The following is an 18,410-nucleotide window of genomic DNA, read 5'->3' on the forward strand; positions in this document are numbered from 1 at the left end:
ACCACAGCCTCGCCTGCTGGGCTCCGGCGGTCCTTCCACCTCAGCCTTCCAAGTAGCCGGAATTACAGGCATGCGCTACCACGCTCGGCTGATTTTTTGATTTATTGTAGAGATGAAGTCTCGCTACCCAGGCGGGTCTCAAACCCGCAGGCTCAGGCAATCCACTCACCTCAGCCTCCCAAAGGCGCAGGATTACAGGCTTCTTATAGACTCAAATAAAGAACTGGTGAATGAATGACACTTCCCTTCAGTTTCAGGTCTCTAGATTGTATCACCTTGGAAAGACAAGAAACATGGTTACTATTGCCCAACACTGGCAATAGAAAAATGTGCTCAGGACACTTTTCAGAAAACACAACCTTAGCAACGTGTTGGTAGGCCCACATTGATTAAGTGTCTCTAGGAAGCTATGACCTCAAAATTTAAAACACTGCATTATTTTTTCTTCAAACTCTACAACATTGAGCACTCCATCAGGTGTGTTCATTTTCTGTGGTTGCTGTAACAAATTCTCACAAACGTAATGGCTTAAGACACCACACATTCATTATGTTATCATTGTGGAGGTCAGAAGTCCAGATGGGTTTCACCAGCTGATATCAAGGTGTGGGCAAGGCCTCACGCCTTCTGTAGACTCAAGGGACAAATCCACTCCCTCACCTTTTCCAGCTTCTAGCAGCTGCCAGCATTCCTTGGCTCACGGGCCCTGCTCAGAGCACTTCCCAGTCTCACTCTGACCCTGCTTCCATCATCACAGTTCCCCCGACTCTGACTCCCCTGCCTCCTCCTTCCACATGTCAAGACTCTTGTGATTGCATCGGGCTACCTAGATAAGGACCTCCCATCTCAACCCTCCTTAGCTTCATCACACCCTCAAAGTCCCTTTTGCCACATAAGGGAATATAGGCACAGGTTCCAAGAAACAGGGTGTGGACATCTTGCAAAAGAGGGGCGTTATTCAGATTCCCACATCAGGGAAGCCAGATGGCCACAAGTTCAGACTTCTCTAAAAACATGAATATCAAGGTCAACTTTCTAATTCCTTGTTTTCTTTTCAGATGCAGAGAGAAATTGTTTATGCCAGAGGAGAGGGGGCCTCTCGCCCTGGGTCCACGGCTCATCCGCCCCATGCGATTCCGAACTCCCCACCGTCCACTCCTGTGCCCCACTCCATGCCTCCCTCCCCGTCCAGAATCCCCTATGGGGGCACCCGCCCCATGGTTGTTCCTGGCAACGCCACCCTCCCCAGGGACAGACTCTCCAGCCTGCCAGTCTCTAGACCCATCTCCCCAAGCCCCAGCGCCATCTTAGAAAGAAGAGATGTCAAGCCGGATGAAGACATGAGTGGCAAGAACATCGCGATGTACAGAAACGAGGGCTTCTACGCCGATCCTTACCTCTATCACGAGGGTCGCATGAGCATAGCCTCGTCCCACGGTGGGCACCCCCTGGACGTCCCTGATCACATCATCGCATACCACCGCACCGCCATTCGCTCGGCGAGTGCCTATTGTAACCCCTCTTTGCAAGCAGAGATGCATATGGAGCAGTCGCTGTACAGACAGAAATCAAGGAAATATCCAGACAGCCACTTGCCGACGCTGGGCTCCAAAACGCCCCCTGCCTCTCCTCACCGAGTCAGTGACCTGAGGATGATAGACATGCACGCCCATTATAACGCCCATGGGCCTCCCCACACCATGCAGCCGGACCGGGCCTCGCCCAGCCGCCAGTCCTTTAAAAAGGAGCCGGGCACCTTGGTGTATATCGAAAAACCACGGAACACTCCAGGATTATCCGGCCTTGTGGACCTCGGCCCTCCTCTAGTTGAGAAGCAAGTTTTTGCTTACAGCACAGCTACCATACCCAAAGACAGAGACACCAGGTAAGGTGTGGTGGGGGCGGCTGAGGGTGGTCTGTGCCCGGGTGTGGCCGAGGGCTGCTCTGCAGAGGTCACACCAAGAGAACACATGGCTGAACACCAGTCTGTGCAGCGCGTCCTGCTGGTGCTGCAGAGGATGTAGAGTGGCATCAAAATCACCCTTGTCTACAAAGCGTTTCTAAACTGGTGGTGGTTGAGTGAGGCACAGTACTAGCCACATTCAAAGGACAGGTATCCCAGTGGCAGCGATTGGTCCTGTGAATCTCTGGAGTGTGGTTCTAAAAGCACTGTCATTTCTATAAATTTGAATAATTCTGAAGAAAATTGTGATTAGCAGAAATCATTTGGACAAAAAGATCAAGAGGTCATAATAACAGACCTGCTGTTGAAAATAAGAAGTGAGTGGTTTCGGGTTTACCTGCTTGAAATGGCAGTTTGTGTTTTTCCTTGTGGAATGCAATTTCATTTTCTTATCTGGTTGTGGGAAATGGAAAGAATGTGTCAAGTATGATAAAGCCTGAATTTGCATGAAAGCAGAATGGTTTAGATTTAATGTTCATTCCAGAGTGGTGCTGAAATCAGCAAAATTTTTATCATGAATGTGACTCTATGGGTATTTAAATTTCTTTTTTAAAAATAGATATATTTTATAATTTACCATTCCAGAAGCTTCCTGCTATATCTTGAAAACTCTCCCAACTTCATATAGTAACAGAAAAGCTAATTTAGATAGAGGGAATTTCTCTAGCCTGAATTGGTTGAAGAAAGTCAATATAATAATTATAACCTTTATAATTATTTGTCTACTACAAAAATCTAATCAAAGAAATTGAGTCCAAAAAGAGGTTAAGCATGCTGTTATTTGTTGTCATATATGAATCAGAAGGGAAATAAAAAAATAAGATCCAGATACAGTATTCAGTTACTTAGTACTTATTAGAACCACTGCACCCCACTAAAAAATGGTGATATCACTTATTACATAACCTTATAAAAAGAAGCCCCAAAATGTGAATAGGATGGAAACTGCCTACCTTACTGTTTGTATACACAAGTCAGAATGCCCAGTCCCCATTAGCAGAATTTTATCGTGAAAGGGCTAACCCATCTTATTTGTTAAGTCATAGGGAATATCACAGCAGATAGATTTCAGGAGCATGGAAAGAAAATGAACATGAAAGTTTAAAGTCATTAATGGAACAATAAATTCTAACTTATTCACACAGCTAGAGAAACAGTAAGCAGTGACTGGCTTGATTCAGTAGGACTAAGAAAAATTAAGAATTGGAAAATAGTATTCATTTTCTTTTTCAAAGTCCTTAGAAAATGAGATTCTAAACTTCCAAGAAAGGGACTCTTCTCATCACCAAGGTCAGCAAAGGAGTGTGAAATAAACACTCATAGTGGCTCATTGGATCAGGTCAATGTCACAACTGGAGAGGAATCTACCATGATGTGCCCTAGAGCTGGGAAGCTTGTGATGTTTGCTTTGCACAAAGGATAACACAGTTGTCCCCTGTGGTGGGCTGTGAGGTCCTGGTTGGGAAATGATGTGTCACTGAGGGGACAGGAATTAGAGCCAGAATAATTTGGTCCAGGAAACAATAAAAACTGTCCATCTCCAGCATATAAATGTTTAGAGCAAAAATCCATCCTCCCACCATCTCCTGCCTCACTGACCCACCTTAGATAGAAAAGTATGGAGAGCTTGATTCTACCATGATCATATTAAACTGTTTCTACCATCCTGGGTCCCCAGGACATCTTGGCCAACAATGGTACCTACATTCTTCCCAGGACCTAGCTCCATGTCACCCGTGGGGTCACCACACGTACACAACTTAATGAACATCACTGAGCCTCGTTTTTCAGGGAGTTTAGTTATGGGAGAGAATAAAACAAAGGAACCTTCTGCTAACCCGTTGAGCCTTTATATGTGCTCAAAGTCTTAAAAGATTTTAGCTTTCATTACTATCAGTATTCTTTTAAACCTCAGAGACTTCCATTTATATCCAACCTAAGAAAATCTATGGATTTGTTTTACATGTTAGAAAACCTTTTTAGAAAATCCAAATTTTTGTATTTCCAGAATAGCAAATATTAGAAAAACTGACTTAAAAGATTAATGCTCGCTGGGCTCGGTGGCTCAGCCTGTAATCCCACACCTTGGGAGGCTGAGGTGAGTGGATTGCCTGAGCCTGTGAGTTCGAGACCTGCCTGGGCAACTTAGTGAGACCTCATGTCTACAATAAATCAAAAAATTAGCCGGGTGTAGTAGTGCGCGCCTGTAGTTCCAACTACTTGGAAGGCTGAGGTGGAAGGATCGCTGGAGCCCAGCAGGTCAAGGCTGCTGTGGCCAGGAGTGGCCACTGCACTCCAGTTTGAGCAACAGAGTGAGACTCCAACTCAAAAATAAAAATAAATAAAAAATAAAAGATTAATGCTCACCTAAAATACACTGTCATTTTCACTACCATACTGACATATGATTATCATTATGAATGTAATTTTACATTTTCACATTTTTTTCTTCCCCAAAATGTGAAATAACAGAGGAAAAAATTTATCTCACACATCTTGCCGAGGTGACTTCTCACCTGTGAATCGGCTTGTCTCCACAGGGTGGAATTGGAGCGCTTGTGTATATATGACTGGCTAGATAGATTCTCTTCTCCTGTGGTCCTACATACAGACATACACACACAACACAGACACACACCCACAACACAGATACGTACCACATAGGTGCGCGTGCATGTGCGCACACACACACACATACACACACTACAGTTAGAGTCATTGTTACTGAAAGACCTAAATACCCCTACTAACTTCACTCAAGCACATGCCAAAAGTGAAGAATGATTATCTAGTAAGAACTTGAGTCAGGAACTTTTGCCCTCAGCATTTCCTCACCTGTCCCTCCATTGTACATGGACAGGTAAGCATGTAGGACAGAGCAAGAAGCGTGGGACTGGTGCATACTTCCTCTTCTCCAAGGATAACTGAGAATCAAATCGTAAACTCTTCTGATGAACTCATTGACTAGGCGGTCATGTAGTACTGGCAGGGAATACATAAGAAGGAACAGGAGGAAGGATGGCTGCTGTCATTACTGAGAGCTTTTCATGAGCCAAGCACTGTATTAAGTAAAGTCATTTCTATGTATCATACTCTGGAATCGTCATGACAACCCATGGTGGTACTGTCATCATTCCTATTTTACAGATGAAGAAACTGAGACTCAAAGATGCTAAGTCCCTTGCCCAAGGTCCCAAAGCCAGTAAGTGGCGTAGAGTGACTAGGTCGTTAAAGAATTGTACATTTTACCACTGTGCAGTGTTCTACCTGCTGAGTGAGAACCGTGAGCCTCACCACCACACAGCAGAGAAGTACACTCAGGAGTGAATTCTGAGCATCGCAACCAGAACTCAAAAGGATTTCAGGACAAGATGCTAAGTAACTGCTCTGAGAGGATATTTACAATCATAAACACAGTCGAATTTGCATAATTGTGCTGCTAAATATATACATGCCATTTAAAGTATAACTGCCCTAGCTAGTATATTAGCACAATTATGCAGAAATAAGGAGAGAAAGAAGAGAACAGGCTGGGTAGATTTTATTTTCAAAAACTGCACCCGAGTACTATGTCAAAGAAAAAATTTTAAAACAAGAACACCAGAAACAATTACTGAAGCACAGAATGGTATATTCTGTGCACACATATTTAACCTGTGTGAGTATTGTGAAAGAGTCTTCAACCCCTTAAAGCTGAACCTCATGAGTACGGGGTCCTATAAAGTACCAAACTGGTTTCTGTTGTGATTTTGTAATATTAAAAAGCAAATAAATCTGAGTGGGTATTTTTTTTGTATATCTGAGAGACTCTCAAGTAAAATTTTACATCTAAGACGTGAAGCTACAGAAACACAGGCGGGAGGCTGAGGAATCAGTAACTGTTCTTTCTTCTGGCACTGCTGGGTTCATACGCTGTTTTGAAGAGCACTTCAATATAATAGCCCAAATAACTGCAGGACATTAGAAACCAGAGAGGAAAAGTCTTTCTTTCACGTTCACACTCAGGAGACATCCAATGGTAGCTTTTTTTGAAGGGACATGATTTTATAACAGTTGTGTTGATTTAAAAATGAAGAACTCAAGACTAAGAGTTATTTTTTGTCATACGTCTTGTTCTAATGAATTTGGCATCTCTCTTCTCTTTAAACAAGCAGCTAGTAATAATAAATTGTATCTAGCAGATCTGGAAAAAGCAGTATCTGTAGGATAGCATCAACATTATGGTACGGATCTCCTCCCAAGGAGACCAGGGACTTTGGGGTAGAATAACAAATCACAGCTGCTTTGAATTTCAGAGCAGCCATTCTGATGTCCGAGCTTCTAGAAAGAAAGCAATCTTGCCTGGACCGGTGGCTCACGCCCGTAATCCCAGCACTTTGGGAGACTGAAGCGGGAGGATTGCTTGAGCCCAGGAATTCAAGATCAACTGGACAACACAGTGAGACCTAGTCTCAACAAAAAATTAAAAGATTAGCCAGATATGGTGGTGTGTGCCTATAGTCCCAGTGATTCAGGATGCTAAAGTGAAAGGAAGGATCTCCTGAGCCCATGAGGTTGAGGCTGTGTGAGCCGTGATTGTTGTGATCATGCCACTGCACTCCAGCCTAGAACACTTAAATTCTAGGACATTTTACATTCTGGGTGATAGAGTGAGACTCAGACTCAAAAAAAAAAAGTGTCACAAAAAGTCCAAGTGCAATAATCCCAGTAAGCCCAGCATTTTGGGATGCTAGGTGGGAGGATTGCTTGAACTCAGGAGTTTGAGACTGGCCTGAGCAACACAGTGAGATGCTGTTGAGAGAGATTGAGATGGAGAGAGAGATCTTGATCTTGTTTCTTTGTTTTGAGTGGTTTTTTGTTTGTTTGTTTTCTGTTTTTGGCACTCTGTTGCCCAGGCTGGAGTTCAGTGGCACAATCACAACTCACTACAACCTCAGCCTCCTGATAGGCACATGCCACCATGTCTGGCTCATTTTTGTATTTTTTGGAAGAGGCGGGATCTCGCTATGTTGCCCAGTCTGCTCGCAAACACCTGGCCTCAACCAATCCTCTCACCTCGGCCTCCAGAAATGTTGGGATTACAGGCATGAACCTGGCCTTAAAGAAAACAATCTGGAGTCATTTACCCAAATGACTTCCTTTCATCTGGGACTCAGAAGAGAATAGGTCTGAGTGACTATGAGGGATTGCCCAGGGGCACCGTGTGTGACAGATGGCTTAGTGCAGGAGGCTCTGTCTTCCCTAGGTTATAAAATTACTTCATTAAACAGCATCATTATTTCTATTCATGGCACATAAAACAGCCCTTAAGAATTGTAAAATTCTAGGACATTTATGTTTTGCTATTTTCTATTTGTAGTTTGGTTCATATAACATAATGTAAAATATCTTTATTGAAATAGCATTCAAAATTCAAGGGTGCTCATTGCAAAGTGACTAGCTCTCCTCCAAATATGTAACAGATTCCTCCAAATAGAAGATGATTTCTCAAGGCACACTACCTTGAACTGAGATCATATTTTTACACTATCCTGTAATAAAACAAACTAGTAAAGATTCCGGGGGGAGGGTAGAATTCTTGCCCTGTATGGGCACCTGTATCTGAAGAAAGAGAAGCCACATGTGTTCCTGTTAGGATTTTTGAGGCATCACAGCTTCCGAGAGAAGAAACTTCTATGTCCAGGAGGAAGCCTCTATGCTAACTGGTAGCTTATGTCTGCTTTTTACATCATTTTCTCCTTTCATGAGGAATCAATGTTATTGTTTTGGTAACTTGGAGTAGTGAGATGAATTCTTGGTTTCACAGTTGATCGACTTCAAGTCTAAATTCGGATTTGTCATTTTAAAATGTTCACTGTGTCCAGAAGACCTCTGAAGATTTTCTGAACTATGTGCTTTATCCTGCTGGAGAGCAATGAGTCTGAAGTGTGGGAGAAGACAGATTCGTTTTTCTTGCTTGTATAGTCAAGAGTGAGCCACATCACAGATCTGCAAAGTAGTTGGACTTGATGCCTCTCTAAAGCAGAGGTTTTTACCCTCTGTGCTGTTGATAGCGTGGCCTGATCATTTGTTGTGGAGGCTATCTGTCCTGTGCATGCATTGTAGAATGTTGCCTTAGACCATTTTTGTTGCCATAAAAAAATACTGGGCAATATTTAAAGAACAAAGGTTTATTTAGTACATGGTTCTACACACTGAGAAGCTCGAGGACATAGCCTTGGTTTCCAGTGAGGTCTTTTGTGTTGTGTCACAATATGGTGGAGAAGGAGATATGAACAGGTGCAAAGAAGGGGAAATCTGAAGGGCATCTGGCTTCATAGCAACTCACTCTCAGGGGCACTAAGGTTCATGCCTAAGAGAACTAATCCAGTCTCTGGAGATCGAGAACTCGTTACTGCAACAACAGCACCAAGCCCTTCTTGAGGGATCCAAACACTTCCTGCTAGGCCCCACCTCCCAACACTGCCACCCTGGGGATCACATTTCAAGATGAGTTTTGGTGGGAACAGACAAACCACATCCAAACCATAGCAGAGTTAGCAGCATCTCCATCCTCTACCCCTTGGATGCAAGTAGCAAACTACTTTCCAATCCTGCCCTAATCATGGCAACCAAAGATATCTGCAGACACTGTGGAATGCCTGTCAGGGATTAAAATGTTCCTGGCTCAGAAATACCACTCTAAAGGAAATTTGGACTTTTTCTACTTGATGATGTAGTGAAATTAAAGAATGCCCCCTTGCTCAAGCAATAGGAATTGTGACATTTATAAGGCAAGAATCATGACAGCTGTTATCTCAGTTCTGCCCTTTACCTCTTGGTAAAGCAACTTGTTAGTGGTAAAACTTGCTATTACTACCTTCAGGTCAATCGATTTGCACATCAACCATTTGTTTAGTGAGAGGCAGTCACTTGCAGTGTATTTCCAAGCCAGACTGCCTGGGTTCGAATCCCAGTTCTCATACTTGCTGGCAGTAGAGACCTTTGACAAATTACTAAATCTTGTTCTGCTTCCATGTGCTCGTCTGTAAAATAGAGATAGTAATAGAGTGTACAGTTAAGTGCCTTGTGCCGCCCTGGGATACAGTGAATGGTTGAGAGTTCCTACTTTGAGCAAAGCACTCTACTAAGTGCTGCTAGACAGAGGGATGAATACACAGGGCTGGCTAGGACAAGGGACTGCCTGAAGAAACAGGGAGAGACGTTTTTAATGTAAGACCAGAAAGCACATAAAGTAGGTGGAGGTGAGAGAGTAAAACTAAGTATGAACAGAGAATGGAATGAACTGGGCTTACAGATCTAAGTTAGAATGCTTAGAGTATCAAAGCCACTCTCAAGTTCATTTCAGGAGAGTAGTCAGCGTTGCACATCTGCATAGGTCCAGGGCCAAAAAGACAAGGCAGGTCTAAGGCATCTTTTTAACATTGAGCTGAGCTGTATGATTGAGCAGAAAAACACCTAGCCGGGGATGGCTGAAATTATTAGCTTATCTGTTTTAATGCCTAATAGCGCCTGACTTCAGCTCTCGTCTGAATTGCTTTTCATGTAGCTCTAATTATGGCTGAATAAATGTTTATTGAGCTTCTCTTACGTGCTTAGCCATGGACTGCATGCTTTGCTGGATACAAAGGAACTTAGATGTGGTCCTCATACACTAAGAACATAAACCGTCAAGATGGTCATAAAACCTTAAAAGCTTCATATAAACATGGAGGCTATGCCACAGTTAAGCACAGGAAGGTTCTGAGTTACTAATGCCTCCTAAATACCCGTTTGGGGAAAGCAACCACAACAATAGCATTCCATTCTTGATGTTTCTTTTGACTTTGGTAATGCCCAAGGAGGCTCCTCCTGTCACCCTGAAAGTGACAATGTCTCCTAGTGAATCAAGGAGAAGGAAGAAAGACATGCCACGTCCAAGGCCTCTCCCAGAGGCTTGAACTTCAGAGGACATCTCTTTCCAGCTTCTCAAAGTCCAGCTTGGAAGTCAGGACACGTTTTCCTTGAAAACAATGGGGAACAACGTCAGGACTAATAATACATTGTAGGTTAAAGAGGCTTCCGTGGCCAACTGGAAATCTAACCACCATTTATTCCAAGTTCTAAACAATGAAAGTACAAGTAAACTTTTCAATTACAAGCCTGCCATAATTTGGGGTCTGCTTGTACATAATTAATTCCAAAGAAGTGATACAGACAGTAATTGCTATGAATTCAGAAAAGGGAGCATTTTCTCAAAGTTATGCTGGTCTGGAGCCTTCATGCGAACATCAAGATGGCCTAGAATTTAAGGCATGTGCACAACAAAATGAAAAGATATCATTTGGGAAGGCAGACTGGTCTTTATTCAAAATATGCTATCCTTCTACCATTACGGTATCTATAAAAATGATGTTTCAATATGATGTTTTGCCAGTCTCAGAAATCAAGTGCCAATAAATTGAATTATTACTCCATTCACAAGACTATAACTTCATGGTTAAGTAATATTTGTTAGTCATTTCTTAGACTGCTGAGTTCAGGCAACAGATGTTTGAGAAATATACTTGACCAACTAACAAATTTATGAAGCTAGCTTTGCTTACACCAGGGATCTTCTGTCAAAAATACCAGTGGAATGGCTGCTGCGAGGTCTGTGCTACTTTAAACAAACCAATCTCTCAAAAGGAAAAACCATCATCTGTCACTAATTAGATCAAATTAAAATGCGCCTCTGTATTTCCTTTGAATATTCACAAGGTGCTGTCAATCAGAAGCCTTAAGTCTGAAGCCAGACACAAAACCAGAAGAACCTAAATACTGTGGGATTCAGATAACTCCCTCTTTGCCAGTTAGACCCTCTTCAAAGAGAAGAGTCATGGTGCAGATTCAGCCTCTTTAAACGATGACAAGATCTTCTCAATGAAGGATCAGTGTGGCTGCTACCCAGCCTAACGATGGGGTCGTCTAAGTAGCCAAGGGCATAGCAGCTGGGTCGTCCTGGCCTCTTGTGATGCCAGACCACATTGTAGCCACACTTGTGATGAGGTGTCCTTCTGTCTGGTGGAGGCCATGGAAATTATACTTGTTCTGTTTGAATTCTGGACTTTATTTCTTATGAATGAAATGATTAAAAAATATAGCCATTTTTAAATCATGAATTCTAACTTTTAAGCGTTAGGTCTTAAAAAGACAGACTTTTTAAAAGACATACAGATGTCCCACTATGCTTGTGAAGGACCGATTCATATTACCGGTTAGTACCTCCCCTCCCTCCTTGTCCACTCGCAGAACTAACGAGACCTCAGAGAACTCTCTGTTCTAATCCCTGACTTTATAGAAGGGACAACAGTGAGGAGACTTCCAGTGACCCCAAGGAAGGGCCAATGGTAAAGCTCTCTAGAGAAGCCAAGTAAAGGCGGTGCCTTCTTTCTGTTTCCTAAGGGTCATTATCTTATTTCTTTTTTGAGTTGGATTCTCACTCTGTCGCCCAAGCTGGAATGCAGTGGCATGCTCACGGCCACCCCAGCGTGGACCTACTGGGCTCCAGCGATCCTTCCACCTCAGCCTTCCAAGTATCCGGAACTACAGGCACACGCTACTGCACCTGGTTAATTTTTGATTTATTACAGAGAGGAGGTCTCACCAAGTTGCCCGGGCTGGTCTTGAACCCACAGGCTTAGGCAAGCCACTCACCCTGGCCTCCCAAAGTGCTGGGATTATAGGCTGAGCCACCCCACTGAGCCTGGCATTATCTTATTTATTTTGAGTCCATCCTAAGATTTTACAACTGTAAAGCAGATGGGAGTGAGGAGCTTATTTCCACAGCCACCCTGAGGACCACTCGAGAGAATGTCTCTCCAGAGCTTCTGACAACATCCCTCCTTTGAAGGTGAACGGGGCCCTGTGGTCAGGTAGTTTATAACATGAACGAACAGCTATTCCTACCGGTTTGTACCTGCACAAAAAATGAGATGTCATCCAGAGCATGAATAATACAGATTACCCTGAGGGTAGAGAAAGAAAATGCAAAGTAAATGATTCCATAAAGCAGGGTGTAGGCTTGCCCTGGAGGATGGAGGCTCTAGTCACCCAGCAGAGGGCCAACAGGAAGCGAAGGGCCTCACCCCAGATATGAGTCACTCGGTAAGCAGCTCCAGCCACGCACGAGAGCCTGGATGTGGGAGAGTCTGCAGATGAATGAGCTCTGTCTCCCAAGGAGGAGTCCTGCTTTGTTCAGCTTCAGTGTCCTTCTCTCTAACAAGGGCATGGTAACTACGACTCCAGAGTTCTGTGTCATTTATATGAAAATAACTAGCCAGGCTTGGTGGCTCAGCCTGTAATCCCACGCCTTTGGGAGGCTGAGGTGAGTGGATTGCCTGAGCCCTCGGGTTCGAGACCCGTCTGGGCAGGCGAGACCTCATCTCTACAATAAATAAAAAAAAAAAAAAAAATTAGCCAGGTGTGGTAGCGTGCACCTGTAATTCCGGCTACTCAGAAGGCTAAGGCAGAAGGATCACTGGAGCCCAGCAGGTCGAGGCTGCGGTGGCCGGGAGCAGCCACTGCACTTCCAGTCTGGGCGACAGAGTGAGACTCCAACTCAAAAAAAAAAAAAAAAAAAAAATAAAGAAAGAAAAGAAAACAGCTATAAGGCCACTTTGTGAACCGGAAAGTTCTTTATGAATAAGAGGCACATACATAAAACTATGAAACCGTATAGTTGTGCTGGCAGTTTGATCTGAGGTCTGATGAGTCTGAGGGACAATGGTGTCCTTATCCCTGACCTAGGACTATTTTCTCGTCCCAACCAGAGCTGCCTACATGGAAAGTTAGTTGTGAAATAGGTTAAAGGCTACCTGGAGCCTTCCCCAAGAAGGTTTGCTGTGCCGGGTAGAGAACTGCTGGGACCTGGGAAATTGATTGTGCACTTTGGGAACACCAGGCCTGGGTGTGACTGAACTTTGCCCTGCGGGCTGGGCCTGCTCCACCTTTTGTGAGTTTTTTTCCTTCAATCAAGATCACAGAAACAGAATGGGAAGCCTCAACTATGGGCCTCAGTCAGTCCCTTCCAACCAGAAATGTGTGTAATTCCAGAATTCTAAGTCAGGTTGAATTTCCTTGGGTGGTGGGTGTGAGAGAGTGGGTACCCCTATCAACAGCCTTGTTTCCTGTGTATTCTAAGAGTTTTTTCGGGGTCAGTCCTGGTGGCTCACATCTGTAATCCTAGCACTTTGGAAGTACAAGGTGGGAGGCTTGCTTGAACCCAGGAGTTCTAGATCAGTCTACACAACATAGCGAGACCTCATCTCTACAAAAATCAAAAAATTAGCTAGATAAAGTGGCACATGCCTGCTACTTAGGAGGATGAGGCACAAGGATTGCCTGAGCCCAGAAGGTTGAGGCTGCAGTGGCCGTGATGGTGCCACTGCCCTCCAGCTTAGGCAACAGAGTGAGACCCCCTGACTCAAAAAATAGAGCTTGTCCAGGCTTTTACATTCCTTCTCCTAAGTCAACTTTGTGTCCACTCTCTTCGTGCAATTGAACTTGTTGGGAACTTTCCTACCTTGGGGACTTTGCACTTGCTGTTTCTTCTAGCCTGTGCATTGTTCCACCAGACATCCACCCACTAGCTCCTCTCCGACAGACGGGCTTTACGCAAATACCCCCAGCCCAGGGAGGCCTTTGCTGACCCTGGCATTTGAAGTTGCAATAGCCCCTACCCCCACCCGCCTCCCCCACACCCCTGAGGGCAAGCTCTTTGTCATTACCACTGTATCCCTGACATCTTAAAGTATGCCTGGCGTGGGGTCAGTGCCTGAGAATTTGCTGAATGAATGAACCTGAAGGGATCTAATGGCACCCCATATTAGCGTGCAGTTATAATGTGCTTGCCCTCACATCTTCTCATTTGCCCTTATTTTCCTGACTCTGTAGGATGGCAGTGTTTGGCACAGGTAAAGCCATCATTACCCCAGCTTAATGGTTGAGGAAAACTGAGATGCAGGGACATCAAGTGACTTATGAACGGAGACATATATTTCCCCTTGGATGTCTGGTAGCCAGCTCAAATGTGACATGTTCAGATATGAACTCCTGTCTTTCCCATCTCAGGTAGAGATGGCTTCATTATGCAATTGCTTAAACTAAAAGCCTTGCTGTCATCTTTTTTTGTTTTTGTGTGCTAAGGTTTTCACTCTGTCACCTAGGCTGGAGTGCAGTGGCATGATCATGGCTCACTGCAATCTCGACCTCCTGGACTCAGGCAATCCTCCCTCCTCAGCCTCCCAAGTAGCTGGGACTACAGGTGCATGCTACCACGGCTAATATTTTTTTATAGAGATGGGATCTTGCTATGTTGCCCAGGCTGGTCTCCAACTCCTGGGCACAAGCAATCCTCCCGCCTCAACCTCCCAAAATGCTGGGATTGTAGTCGTGAGCCACTATACACCCAGTCACTGGTATCATCTTGGTTGCTGTCTCTCTCACTCCATATTTGGACACCCAGAGAATACAGTCAGATCTATACTGACAGTCAAAGATTTATTGACTCCAGCCATTGCTTTTGACCTCACAGATATCTCCTGGTCCAAGTCACCCCCATCTCTCACCTGATGTATACAACAGCCTCCTAAGTCTCCCCACTCAGTCCCTGCCACGTTCTGCTCATTCTCTGTGGAGAAGCTAGATGGACCTTGTTAAAACCAAGTCCCTTCATATTCCATCTCAGCTTAGACTTCCCCAATGTTTCCCATCACGTCCAGTGTCAAAGGGAGAGTCCTTAAGGAGAATTCCTGTCCAGCTAGACTGGGACAGCTCCAACTTATCCCTGTGGGCATTACACAGTAATTGCTGTAATCAATAGCTCTTCCTTCACTTTCTGAAGTTTCTGGTTTGGAAGATAAATGATAGGAGCCTCCCTCCCCACAAGCTCCAGCCAGTTCAACCCTCTGCCGCCCATCTGACGTTATCTCCTGTCATCCTTCCCTTCTCGCCTCTCTGCAGGCATACTGGCCTTTCCAGCTGTCATCAGCCCTACCAGGCATGCTTCTGTCTTGGACAGAGCATGTGTGTGCGCATGTGTATACCTCTTCTTCCCACTGTCTGCAATGTTCCTCCCCCAGATAACATGAATTTTTTGCTCTCTCACTTTCTTTAAATCTTTATTCAAAAGTCACTTTCTGGTCAACATGGCGGCTGTACCTGTAATCCCTGCACTTGGGGAGGCCAAGGCAAGAGGATCACTCGAGATTAGGAGTTTGAGACCACCTGGGCAATATAGCAAGACCCTGTCTCTACCAAAAAAAATTTTTTTTTAATCAGCCGGGCTTGGTGGTACACTCCTATAGTCCTAGACACTTGGGAAGCTGAGGCAGGAGGATCGCTTCAGCCCAAGAGTTTGAGGCTGTAGTGAGCTATGATTGTGTCACTGCCCTCCAGCCTGAGTGTCAGAGTAAAATCTTGCCTCTTAAAAAATTTAATTAAAAAAATCAAAAATAATAGTCACTTTCTCAGTGAGGTGTTCTCTGCACATCCTATCTCAACTTTCAACTCCCCTTCTGTCTTTCTTCCTGGCTTTGTTTTTCTCCTTCATGTTCATTGGTGTCAAGGATTTTGGTCTGTCTTGCTCACTTCTATATTCTTTGTGCCTGGAACATTGTCTATTATATAGTAGGTGCACAATAAATGTTGGTTGAACTAATGGGTGAAAGAAAGATCACAGAGTACAAATCCAGGTTAATTTCTGATCCACTAAATTTTATTTGGTCTAGTGCTTCCACCCTTGCCCTAGAACTTGCTTTGGAACACTGTTCTCTCCTCCTCCTCCTCATCTGGCTAAATCCTACCATTCTTCGACATTTCATTCACACATCACCTCTTACAAGGAGTTGTTCACCCCTAGCTTCCTGCTCCGTCTCCATCATCCGGGAGCACTTTATGTATCGCACTGAAAACACAGGAACCCCTTAGAATCCTGGATAGGGTGTAGACACCACATCTACCCAAGTCAGAACATCTGAAGCCTGGGATGAGGAAGAAAGACACTGGCATCATTGACCCTCAGTGCCTGTCAAGGCACTCATGCCCAAAGTGATTGTTGAAATGAACTGAAGTTAACATTGATAATCAAACATCTCCCAAGGCTTTTGGGAAAATAAATAGCATTCGCTGTGAATGTATGAAGAACTATGTATTATAGGGAATGCCATCATCTCTACAGAACATCTTCTTTACATCTCCTTGTAAACTTTCATTTTATAAAAATGATCTCAGTGAATTTATGAAGAAAGATTAGAAATAACTTCTCCCCTGCCCAGATCCTTGTAAACAGAGCTCCGTTTTTGCCTTTTTTTTTCCCACAGGTGTCCTTAAATGTGTCTGTCTTCAGGCATCATAAGTTAAATGCAGAGCATTTCAGATGAACCCCTTTGGTTTGGTCAGTGTCTCTTTCTTGACTTGGGAAAATCTGATTGCCTAATGACAGCCCCCCACCCCCACCCCACCCCCACTCTGTCTCCTTGAAGCTTCACCAGAAGAAATGACACAGGAAGAACCACAAAGGATCATTACTTCTTTATTGCCTTCCTCAATCAAAAAGCAAAGGCAGTCTAGCAAGACTGAAAAACAGCCCAGAGGCAAGAGAATCCAGCCAGGATAGTGTCTTGAGTAAGCAGAGTCCACACTGAGGAAGGGGCAGGAAAAACCAACAAAGACTGTCCAGACGGTATTGACAGCTGAAGGTAGAGGACGTTAGGCCAGGACAAAGAGCTCATGTGTATGAATAACGGAACTGAAGACAATAAAAGATTGCTATACTTAGAAGAGATTTTGGAGTTTCAGATCTAGACAGTAAAACCATTCCTGTTTAGAATTCAAGGTCAGAGTATGGTTGTGAAGAAGTTTCAGGATTCATAATGGCAAAGTTCTAAAAGGGTTTATCAGTGCTGAAGTTGAAGCCGCCAAAGATGGCAGCTGGGGTGTGGTAGACAGGAGTATAACCCCTGTGCTGGAGTTATGCAGGGATGTGAGGAAGTTTTCTGGATGCTGATGGGACTTAGGGATGAGGAATTCAGAAGCTGGGGAGATGCTGAAAAGTGAGAACAATGAATTGAAGTGCTTCTGGGGGGAGACGAAACACACCTGCCACCCCATGAGTGGAGAGCCTAGGGAGAAATAGTCAACCACTAACCACATCAATGTCTTCTCAGTAGATCCAGATGTTTCAGTGAGAAGTTAAATGTATTGGGAGTTTGGGGAACAACATCTTTATAGGTTTATGTCAGGCAGAAATAGAAAGCTCATCGCTCAGAGTCATATTCAAACCTTTACCACAAATTCAGATAACTTGAATCCCAGTGTTTTTTGAACTCACCTAAAAACAGTGTCTTTAATTACTTTGGGTTTTTTTTCCCTCATACCAAAGAATTAGGGCATGAACAAACCAGAGAATAGCCTAGCTTTAAGCCTGTTCACTATTCAGCTCCAGAAATGTCTTCAGCACTGCCAAGACTAAAGGGTTTTGATTCAGATAGATTTCTCCCATTAAAAAAAAAAAAAAAGACATTTGAAAGAGAGGCACTGCTTAGGAATGACGATACTCTGATCTTTGCTGTGTCCACAGCAACTAGCATATTACTTAGTGAATTTTTAGCCCTCAAAAATATTTGTTGACTGACTCATTGCCTTTTTATCACTTTCTGCAAGGGAGAGAGGTGAGAGGAAATGAACAGAAACAGAAAAAATAATTATATAATATTAGAACTAGAAACAAATGAATGGAGCACCTAGTAAGTACTCTCAGAATGCCAGCCCTGGTCACTGTAGTTGTTAACTGACTATCCTACACTAGTGGTTTTCAAAATTACTAAATTAGGTTAGGAAGGGTTAGGAAGGTTGATGTTTTGGACTGGAACTAATTATATCAGCCCAGGTTGGCTGGTTTTGGCCACCTCTTCTAGTACCTCTTATGAATATTTAAAAACACCCTTTGGGATTTTTTTTCCTAGGGGAATCGCCATAACAAGTATGCTATTGACTTGTTTCTTAATAACTTCTAATTTATTTAGGTATGCAATAAGGACTTAATTCAGGCTTCATGATATCTTGAATAAAAAAGTATAAATGGTCGGGCACAGTGGTTCGTGCTTGCAATCCCAGCACTTCAAGAGGCCAAGGCGAGAGGATCACTTGAGGCTAGGCACTCAAGACCACCATTCTGGGCAACAAAGAGAGATCCCATCTCTACAAAAAATCTGAAAACTCACTTGGTTTGGTGGCACATACCTGTAGTCCCAGCAACTTAGGAGGCTGAGTCAAGAGGATCACCCTGAGCCGGGAGTTCGAGGCTGCATTGAGCTATGATTACACCACTGCACTACAGGCTGGGCGACAGGGATCCTGTTAAACAAAGTAGAGAGATGTGGGGAGGAAAGAGAGTGAAAAAAAAAAACCAGGGAGGAGTGGGAGAGGG

General features: G+C 43.9%; 1 protein-coding gene across 7 annotated transcripts in view; it reads left to right on the forward strand.

Annotated features, from left to right (window-relative positions):
* Positions 1-18,410, forward strand: part of KIAA1217 (KIAA1217 ortholog) — a 158,374-nt gene that overhangs the window by 83,131 nt on the left and 56,833 nt on the right. For all 7 annotated transcript variants that reach the window (XM_008052302.2, XM_008052300.2, XM_021709665.1 and 4 more), the window contains one exon: positions 1,059-1,885. In XM_008052302.2, coding sequence (XP_008050493.1) covers positions 1,059-1,885 — 827 coding nt within the window. The remainder of the gene's footprint in view (positions 1-1,058; positions 1,886-18,410) is intronic.

Source organism: Carlito syrichta, unplaced genomic scaffold (assembly GCF_000164805.1).
Source record: "Carlito syrichta isolate Samal-C Ts95f unplaced genomic scaffold, Tarsius_syrichta-2.0.1 Scaffold271701, whole genome shotgun sequence".
Classification (NCBI taxonomy): domain Eukaryota; kingdom Metazoa; phylum Chordata; class Mammalia; order Primates; family Tarsiidae; genus Carlito; species Carlito syrichta.